At 53.8% G+C, this 10536-nt stretch overlaps 1 protein-coding gene across 1 annotated transcript in view; it reads left to right on the top strand.

The window, feature by feature from the left end:
* Positions 1–9353, top strand: part of SUN3 (Sad1 and UNC84 domain containing 3) — a 24228-nt gene extending 14875 nt beyond the window's left edge. Inside the window, exons 5-10 of the mRNA XM_025046515.1 lie at positions 8–65; positions 1005–1089; positions 1637–1752; positions 3270–3437; positions 6368–6460; positions 7389–9353. Coding sequence (XP_024902283.1) covers positions 8–65; positions 1005–1089; positions 1637–1752; positions 3270–3437; positions 6368–6460; positions 7389–7562 — 694 coding nt within the window. The 3' untranslated portion in view covers positions 7563–9353. The remainder of the gene's footprint in view (positions 1–7; positions 66–1004; positions 1090–1636; positions 1753–3269; positions 3438–6367; positions 6461–7388) is intronic.
* The last annotated feature ends 1183 nt before the right edge of the window (positions 9354–10536 follow it).

The following is a 10536-nucleotide window of genomic DNA, read 5'->3' as shown; positions in this document are numbered from 1 at the left end:
GCGGCAGCCTGCACGCCGCCGGGGAGCCCCCCGGAGCCCCGGGCCACGCAGAGCTCGTCGACCAGGTAAGCGGGGCGCGGGGACCGGGGCGCGGCCAGTGTCACCTCCCGTGTGGCCTTCCAGCACGGCTCGGAGGGGAGGAGCCGGGGGCTGGCCCTCATGCGGCTGCGACCACCTGTCCGCGGCCCCCGGACCTCGCTCCATCACGGCTCTGTCACAGAGAAGGCTTCGTATGGCTATGACTCACTTCCCACCCAGACGAATGACGAATTCTGTTTGACTTCCCAGTGAACAGACAGACAGAAGCCCGTTTGGAATGGCGGCTTCTGAATGTCTGTGCACAGACTCAGACAGCGCGTGTTCATGCACGGCCCAGGCCAGGCGACGCGGGATGGAGCCCCGAGCTCGGCTCTGCTTCCTCCTCCCCCACCAGCCCAGCCTCGTCGCCGTCCTAAGGCTGCCTTCTGAAAGGCAGAGCTCGCGTGCCCACTCAGGACACTTGCTTCTCTAGAATCGGAAGCTCCCTAGGAACCCAGCATGAGGAGCTTCCGGCGCAAACAGTCACACGCTCTGCGTGACCGGCCTTCATTCCCGTGTCTGCAGAACGTTCGAGCCTTTTCTAGCAAGCAGGGACTCTCATGTAGGAGGGTCCAGCAGGTCACATGTGCAGCCTCGGCCGCCCACCTGTCTGAACGAGCACGCAGGGCGGCCACCGGGGCTTCGGAGCGGGGGGCCTCAGGGCCCAGGGACTGGAACGGCCAGTCTTGCTCCGTGACTCGGAGGACTGTGGGAGCACAGAGCAGCTCCGTGACCTGAGCAGCACTGACCCCCGGGGGCCACGGCAGTGACCCCAGGATTCCGTGCGCAGGGCCTGGCCGGGCGTGTGGCCTGGCCGGTGTTCACTGCTGCTGTGACTTTGCAGATCAGGGACAACGATGTGAACTGTCAAGACCTAAGCAGGTGGCAGGGATGTTAACAGAAAACTGTTTTTTAAATCTGTCCAGGAAACGTCAAACTTGGTAAATTACGTACTTAAAAAGCTGAGAGAAGACCAGGTCCAGATGGCCGATTATGCGCTCAAGTCGGCAGGTGAGTAAGGAAGTGAGCCACAGGGTAAGGAGCCAGGGCTCCCACAGAGCCTCCCCAGCGGGAAAACACGTTTACCCGTCTGCTCGTTCAAGGCGGAGACAAATGAACAAATGCAGACGGCGAGGAGGAGACGAGGGAGGGCTGTGCTCCGCCTCCACGCGGGGAGCACGTGTCCGAGGAAGGACTGTCCACCCGCTCGCCTGGGCAGGGCTGTGGGCGACGCCGCAGGACCACAGAGAAGTCAGGGGGGCAGAGGGGAGGTTCCTGTCACGGGCGCCACGACCCTTTATATTTCACACACTAAAGGGAGTGATAACTAAAAAATCAGGCAGAACGTAGAGCATCCGAACGACACCATCGAGAGCTCGCTGTTAACGTGGCTTTCTCAGAGTGACAGCGTTTCCAGGGTCATGAGACTGGAAGTCAGATTTTTCTACCAATTCCCGAGCATGAATTTTACCTTACTCATTTTCCAACATTATTAAACTCTAAATGAGGTGTTTTGAGTTGTGTAACTTTTATTTTTAAAACTATTTTACAATTTTAGGAGCCTCTGTCATTGAAGCTGGGACCTCGGAGAGTTACAAAAATGACAAAGCAAAACTATCCTGGCATGGGATTGGGTTCCTAAATTACGAAATGCCCCCAGATGCTATCCTTCAGGTAAAAGCGAGATTAAGATTAGCCTGTTCATCTTTTAGGATTTTGTTTCTGTTATTTACCATGAAAATATTAATGTCTAAAACGGAGGCGACGCTGAGCTCGGCAGAGGCCTGAAACTCTCTCTGCATATTCACAGTCATCGCTCACTTGCATTGTTTCTTATTTTATGGTCAGTAAACTAGGATTCACTTACTGTGTTAAGGTCAGCAAACTAGCTCACCCGCTTCTTCAATAGGACACTCACATTCCACACTCGCGTTCCCCTCTCCCGTGACGCCGGTCACTGCGCACACGCTCACTGAGGGTGCGCGCCCCTGCGCACCTGCACCGTGCCACACGCCGTCCCGGCCGGCACAAGTCCAGCTGCAAAGGGAGACACTTCCCGGTGAGATTCCCACGAACGTCTCGGCTCGGTTCCAAAGGCGCCGGACGTCGACCGATGGGAGAGCTCGTCCGTGAAGTCTACACGGCCGAAGTCCGTTTCCAGGGAGAAACGCCTTCGGGGCAAACCTGCAGACCTCACGCCAGAGCGCAGTCTAGATCCTTCATCTTCCTCAGGACCAGCACCGGCACCAGCATCACCATCCCCACTGCCAACCTCACTGCCACCACCAGCACCAGAGCTACTGCCATCACCACCACAGTCACCACTATCACCGCATTCACGTCACTTCCATGACCACCACCCTCACCGTCATCGGCACCGTCACCGTCACCATCATCACCATCACCGCCATCAGCACCGTCACCGTCACCATCATCACCGTCACCATCACCGCCATCAGCACCGTCGCCACCCATAAGCATCACCACCATCATCAACATCATCACCATCATCATCATCATCACCATCACCACCATCAGCACCATCATCACAACCATAATCATCACCACCATCATCAACATCATCACCATCATCACCGTCACCATCATCACCATCACCATCACCATCAGCACCGTCACCATTACCATCATCACCATCACCGCCATCAGCACCATCACCGTCACCATCATCACCATCACCGCCATCAGCACCGTCACCGTCACCATCATCACCGTCACCATCACCGCCATCAGCACCGTCACCGTCACCATCATCACCGTCACCATCACCGCCATCAGCACCGTCACCGTCACCATCATCACCATCACCATCACCATCAGCACCGTCACCATTACCATCATCACCATCACCGCCATCAGCACCATCACCGTCACCATCATCACCATCACCGCCATCAGCACTGTCACCACCACCACGCCGACCGCTGCCTTCCAGCAGCATACAGTCTAGTTAGAGCGCTGACGGGAAGCCCGGTCGTGGGGTAAAGAGCCCTGACTGGCATAAGCGTCATGCGCCGGAGACCGACCAGCCCCGCGCGTCTGGATGGCTTGTCGGTTGCTGCGAGCCGCACGTGATGCCCGCAGACCGCAGGCACGGGCGAAGTCTGCGGCCGGCTCGGTGGGCGCGGGTTTCCGTAGCCAGGGGAGAGATTACCTCTGTGTCTCTCCTCCAGCCGGATGTTCACCCTGGGAAGTGCTGGGCCTTCCCGGGCTCCCGGGGCCACGCCCTCGTCAAGCTCGCCATGAAGATCATACCAACCGCCGTCACCCTGGAGCACATCCCAGAGAAGGTGTCGCCCTCAGGAAGCGTCTCCAGCGCACCCAAGGAGTTCTCCGTCCACGTGAGCTGTCTGAGCCTTTGTTCAGAGAGGGGGCGGGGGGCAGCTGGCTAGGATTAGGAGCTGGGGTACCATCTGACCTGTGCAGTGAACCATCTGCATCACCGTGAGGGGGTAGCTTCTCTCCTGGGCTCTGATTTGTCACCTGCCAAGGGAGAGGGTTGAACCAGTTCACTTCTACTACTTAGGATATTTTTGTCCATCCCTAAAGAAATCCTGCAGCTCTTAGCTGCCCCCTCCCACCCCCGCCTCCCTGCCCCAGCCCCAGGCGGTCAGAACCTCCGTTGTCTCTGTGGACTGGCCTGCTCTGGACACGTCGCAGAAATGGAATCGCGTATGTAGTCTCTCGTGAAGGGCTTCTTCCACTTAGCATCGTGTTTTCGGGGGCCCTGCACGTCGGACCCCGTCAGGACGCCACCCTTCCGTGGCGTTAGCATTGCGTTTTCAGGGGCCCCGCACGTCGGACCGCGTCAGGACGGGGCCCTCCGTGGCGTGGAGGCACCACATCTACTCATCCGCGCACCGGCCGCCGGGCGTCTGAGTTCTTTCCCTCTGGGGCCAGCGCCCGTGAACGCTGGCGGACGAGCTCCTGGGCGGACCGGGTTCTCATGCGCGGGGGCCTGCGGCTGGCCGCGGTGCAGATCGCGTGGCGAAGGCGCCGCACGGTTGGCGCGTGGCTAGGCGGTCCGCCTCGCTGTTAGTGTCCTGCGGGTGCGGGAACCGCACTGTTCTCAGCTGGGCCATGCGGTGTGCTCGACAACGAGCTGCTTTGGGTCAAATTTTTGACGTTCCTGAGGACAATGCCGGCCTCACCCGAACCTCCTCTTCGGCCACGCGAATGTCCTCCCTCGCTCATGTCAGTGATTCACAAAGCTCCTTTTTCTTTTCTCCTTTGAAACATCCTCTGCCCGTTCGCTCCCGTCCGACTTGCTGGCAGTTACGTCCCTGCTGCCTAGAGCTTTGTTCCCACATCCTGAGGGCGCCGCCGATCGCTGACCCTGTTCCCTTAAAATCTTCTAATTTCCTTCTTTGCTTTTTTGTTCTACCTCCCGAAATATTATGAGTTTCTTTCAACTCCTATGTTGTTCTTTTTAAGACTTTTTCTGTAAACATTCCTTTATGTAGAGTCGAATGTCTTCTACCGTGGATACAATATCTTAAGCCCCTAGAGAGATTAACGGACATTAATTATAGCTGCGTTTCATGTTTTCCTGCGCCCTCCCCTGTTGATGGGGTCTGTCTTTCTCGTTAGGTGTTCTTCTCACATGTCTGGTGACACCACAAGGCCGCTGAAGGCTTGGCGCACAGGGCAGGGCGGGTGGACAGGGAGCTGGCTTCCTGGGCGGTGGTCTGGTGGGGCCCTTTCTGCTGGAGACTCCAGAGGGTGGTACCAGGCAGGGTGAGCCAGGAGGCCTCAGCTTGGCGACCCGCGCTGGAGGAAGAGGTGTGTGGCCGCCACCCAGCAGAGGGTGAAGCGAGGCCTCAGCTTGGCGACCCGCGCTGGAGGAAGAGGGTGAAGCTCCTGCACGGTGTACACCCGCAGCGAGCTCCCGAGGCCACTGCCTAGCGCTGGGGGGCGGCAGGGGGGCCCTCAGCCGGGGCAGGGCTCACTGTCGCCCCTGGCACCCCACACCCCGCCTCGGCAGTGTGTTCCCACGGCCAAGGCACTCTGTCTTCTGGCCATGACACCCGCTGCCATGCGGCTACCTCCAGACTTCCTGTCTTGCCGTCTGCTCCCACACCCCCCTCGTAGGCCTTTGCCTTACGCAGTCCCCTGGCGTCCTATCCGGGGGAGGGCTCAGTTAAATAGGGGCGCTCGGCCTGCCTGTGTCTCATCGAACGGCTCTGAACGCCAGGGTTCTGGGCTTCAGCACACACAGGGCGACCCCCCCTTGGTGCAAGCCGGTGCCAGCCGAGCCCCGGTGCCGAGTTCAGATGAACTGGGGCAGGTCAGACCTCAACCCAGACGGGTGCACGCGGGCACCCACTGCAGAGGGATTAGGGGAGCCCTCCAGGCAAGAACCCTGAGTCATCAAAGCGACTGCTCATCGCTCTTGCGTCAGCAAATTTATGAACCGAGGCGGGTGGTAAAGGAGGTGGAGACAAAGCCAGCACCCTCCCGAGCCTGCCGAAGGCACTGCGCGAGGCCAGCGTCTCACATACACGTAATCGTGGGTATGTTGTTTAATCACGACGTACTCGATTATCTTAGTAAAATGATGCTACAAAGAGTTTAAATATCGATCTGTTCATTGTAAAATGATTGATCTAATGAACTCTTTATCCTGCTGCATTACTGTGATTTAAAGAACCTGGTGATAAACTTTAGATTCACAGAATAATTTAATTTCTACCAGTGCATTCTCCTCTCAAAAACTTTCCATTTTTAAAGGTAGAGAAGGTAAGAAAACAAGAGAAATTGCATCCAAATATCAATACTTTCTTTCAATGAAAATATACTTTTGGGATAGAGCTATTTGTGTGATAAGTCTGAAAACTGGATTAAGTTGTCTCCTTTTGGAAAACATTAGGTCAACATGGGGCCTTTTTAAAAAATATTTTATTCAAAGTATTCCAACTGCAAATACGATTATTAGGCCAGAGTTAATGTTGGGTTTGTGCTGTCTCCTTATTTACTCACCCATCCATCCACCCACCCATCCATCCATCATCTCTGTTTTATCCACCTCCCTGTCCATGTACCTATCCACCTTCCTGTCTTCCTGTCTAGTCAGCCCTGCGATCGGCCTGCCTCTCGCCTCACGCACGCCCGAGTTCCAGGCCTTCTGGGCGCACACAGGGCAGCAGTGGCGCGAGCCCAGCTCGGGGCCCCTGCAGGAAGGCAGAGCGCTCCGGAGGACGCTGCCGCGGGAACAGACCACCGCCCCACGAGTTTTAGCTGACAATCTCCACATCTGCTTCCTTCCTTACAGGGCATCTCGAAACAATGTGAAGGAGAAGAGATTTTCCTCGGTCAGTTTTTGTATAACAACACAGGAGCCACCGTTCAAACCTTTGAGCTCCAGGTAACGAGCCCCGGCTCGGTGCGAGCGGCTGCATCCCTGGGAGGGGTGGGGCGTGCCGGGGCTGCGTGGCGTGGCAGGGCTGCGTGGCATGCCGGGGCTGCGTGGCGTGGCGTGGCGGGTACTTATCACGAGAGAGTATTGAGAGTGTGGGAAGCGAGGCTCATCTGAACCTCAGGTCTTAGCTCCAAGTGCCTATGTGCATTTAATGCAAAAGACAGGCAAATCCCACAGCGGTTTCTACGCCTAATTCGTCCTCGTTGCCATCACCTTCTCGCCCTCATCTTTCCAGGTTGGTCCCCTTGCTACTCTCAGGTTAATCTCTGCCTCAGCTTCCTTGTCAAGTGCAGCACGGGAAGGTTAGAGGCAGAGAGGAACTCAGGGGAAGGGAAAATCAACGTTTAATACCAGACAACACAGGGAAAACTCTAACTGAACAGGAAAAAAACAAACAAACCTGTTAACAAGTAACTGCCCTGAAAATCATCACGGTACATGACATCTACCTTCGTGATTTCTCGGTGGCCACAGGAAGTAATGAAGAGATGCAGAAGGCATCTCACGCCAAGCAAAAGCGAGTGTTTCTGACACTGCTTGGCCGGTGGTGAGGAAGTCTAAGCGGAACAGTGCCTGTGTCACACACGCACGTCCCCGTGGGCTTCCGTGTGGGACTGTCCGCCGGGCGCCTCCCTCCCGCCCTGGGACGGCCACCCAGGAGCCCTACGGGGTGAGACGGTGGCAGTGAGGGCATGTGGGTGTCCCCCTCCCCGGCGCTGGTCTCCAGCGGCTCGTTTTCTCCCCATCAGAGCGGGGAGCACTGTGTCAGGAGGGGGCGGAGGGGGTCTGCATGTCCTGCCCACCAGCATTCTTTGGGATGCTCTGAGACGGGTTTCCCAATAAGGCAATCATTTTACTTTTCCTTCATTTTCAGCACGAAGTTTCTGAATCCTTATTATGTGTGAAGCTTAAAATCCTCAGCAACTGGGGACACATGAAGTATACCTGCGTGTACAGATTCAGGGTGCACGGCACCCCGGCAGCCACCCGGGGAAGGGCCGGTGCGCAGGCCCCACCCCCCCAACTCTCACGGGCCCTTACCCCCTAGGCTCACGGCGCTCGCGGGCAGGGAGAATCGGGAGTGTGGGTCACACTTGCCAGTGAACGTGAGTGAATTTACTAATAAACCGTACGACAGTGTTTCCGTCTCCCGCGGCAGCCCGCCTGGCTTTCGAGCGCCGACACGTAAGGCTGCGCGTGCCCGGCGGCTCCGCTCACGGGCTGCTCGTGACGGCGCCTTTGCCTTCCGTAACCGGCTCCTTCACATCACGCGTGGACGGCCACTGTTCCCCGTTACTGGACACTTCCCTGGAGGCCCCGGTCAACGCCATTAAATAAGTGAACGAGCACAGAGGCTAAAACTAGTGAGGAGCTCTGCCCACTACGGACAGAGGATCTGATGAATTCCCTGGAATGCGATAAAGGCCATTTAAAAATACATTACCAACAAGGGAAAACCGCAGTAAGCCAACGGATACAAAATTATCACATGTAAATCGACATCATTCATAAACACAAACAACCGCCAGTTAGAGGGTATAATTGACAAAGCCGCAGCAAAGATTAAAAAAAAAAAAAAATCAGATAAAAGAAGAAATTAAACTATCTACTTGAAGCACTTCCAAACAGCAGCGGACCACTAGGGACCAGTAAACGGAAAGACGCGACTTTACTGTGACACGGAAACTTAGCTCTCGAGATATCAGCTGTCCCTAAACTATAAACTCAATTTAATCTCAGTTAAAAACAAGAGAAAGTTTATGCTATTTATGAGACAATTATGGGATATTAAGGATTTACTATTAAAACGATATTTTAGTGCCTGTGGGATAATAGTATTTCAATTTTGTTACAAGAATTTTTAATTTGTTCATATACTTAAATACTTAGATGAAACAATGTATCTGGGACATGTTTCAAAATGACGAAAGAGGGGAAAGAGGTGGCAGAGCGATGGGAAAGTCTGGCCACGAAACGGTCATTGAAGCCTGGACGGTCCGGGAGGGTTCGCGTCCACCCCATCTTCGTTTAAGTGTGTTTGATATTTTCGATTTTAGAAAGTTTTAAAGAGATTAAAACATCATATAAGAAACCGAAAGGGTTGTGTTTTAAGCCAAATTGATTCTCCAGTTCATATGAAAACATAAACTTAGTTATCTATTATCGAAGTGGCTGTCATCAAAGTAAAACTGTCAGTCCGCAGTGCTATAAAAAGGGTGGACAGCTGTCTACCCCACCCGTGGACGGGCAACATTTCACAGTCCTTTGGAAGTGACACAGCAGCACCCCGAACCGTGGTCTCCACCCTGCTGGGTGGCGGGTGGGCCCTTTCTCAGATCCCCAGTCCCCAGAGCTCTGCCTGACACGTCTCACGGAGTCTGCAAATGTTGATTTCAAAAATATTTATGACACGTGAAGTATTTTTCCTTAAACATCTAGAGAAGAGTCTTCGAAGCTGCATGAGCAGAACCCGCCCCTTCCTCCTGCACAAGCCATGCCCGGCCCTGGTTTTAGTTTTCTCACGAAAGGAAAAAGACAAGTATCGCCTGTCGCACTTGAAGCAGAACCTCTGAGCAGGCCGGGGTCTTCCCCACGGGGAACACGGAACCGCCAACAACAGGACTGCGAATCATCCCCCCGGCACTGGGAGAGGTGAGGGAGCAGCCGCCAGCCTGGCCGACGGCCCCGGGGCCAACCAGCCAGCGCAGAGCCCTCTCCCGAGCAGGGTTTACTCCTCTGCAGCTGCGAAGCTGTCAGGTCCCCTCTCCCAGCTCCACGTCCTGGCTGCCGCTTCGCTCCAACCTTGCTTCCGTCTTGGCGACAAGATGACAGCACTTCCCTGAACAAGAAACAAACAAAATGGCATCACAGATCATCCTGGGACAACTACTAACCGCCGAGGTCTGGCCTAAAATCAGAAGGCAACTTAGTCACTACACGGCCAGCAGTGTGAAGACACGTTGCACTGGAAAGCTCAGGCACACAGGGTTCCAGAAACCTCTCTCGATCCTTGCCTCAGAATTATTTGAAAAAATGGAGGGAAGTAGTGTCAACATATTTAATGATCGATACTGGAATGACTTAGTTATTAATTTGCTATATCTATTTAGCTTAAAGCTGCAGGAGGGCGTGAGATTCCTTTTGTCTTACAAGAAAAGATCATTACACTTAATTTTATATTTGTTGGGTCAAAATTCCTTATATTATTTAAGCCTCTGTCTATACACAAAGCAGAATCATACAAGTCTTAGGAAGTTTTAAAAAGTTTTATTTTTATGGCATGAAATTAAGTGATTTAAAGATCAGTGATGAAACTGTTTACGAAGCTTATTTAGATATATTCTTCAATCATATTTATGATCTCCATAAACACCACCTCATTTAATAATTTATCTCACCGTTTTACAATTAATTTATAAAGTAATAAAGTGTACGTTGTTAACGAAACAATTTTAACGTGACTATTACTTTGGCCAACACTTGTATGTAACCATGCGGACTGGAATTTAGCTTCATGCTATATAGTCTTACAATAGACAGAGCTGTTTCTAAGTTTTATAGTTTGCACTTTTAAAATAATCTGAGTTACTTTTTTCACATCTGGAGTCTACATGTCAGGTAAAAAGGTTGCAGGTTCTCATCTGCAAAGCACATTAAAAACTGCAGTCTTACCATGGATGACCTTGCCTTTGAAAAACCAAGTTGGGGACAGTATTTGGTCTATTTCCCTCGTTTTCTGATACCTTCTGACCCCGGTACGTCACCTACGGGAATTCTAGCAGGACCCGGCGAAGCGCATCCCGAGACAGAGCTGCTGAATCTGCACTTAACGGGGCGTCCTTTAAACACCCCGCTTTTACCACAATTTAAACATTTTAACTGAAAACCACTTAAGGGCCGGAACGCAGCGCGGGGCCCCGGGGCGGAGGCGCCGGGCCGCCCGCAGCAGCAGCGAGGGGACCGTCCGCGCGACGATGTCACTCAACCCTTCGCACGCGGGGGGTTTCACTGCGGCCCGCTCA

This window comes from Pteropus alecto, unplaced genomic scaffold (assembly GCF_000325575.1).
Source record: "Pteropus alecto unplaced genomic scaffold, ASM32557v1 scaffold214, whole genome shotgun sequence".
Lineage (NCBI taxonomy): Eukaryota > Metazoa > Chordata > Mammalia > Chiroptera > Pteropodidae > Pteropus > Pteropus alecto.
This window is presented reverse-complemented; position numbering and strand designations above follow the sequence as displayed.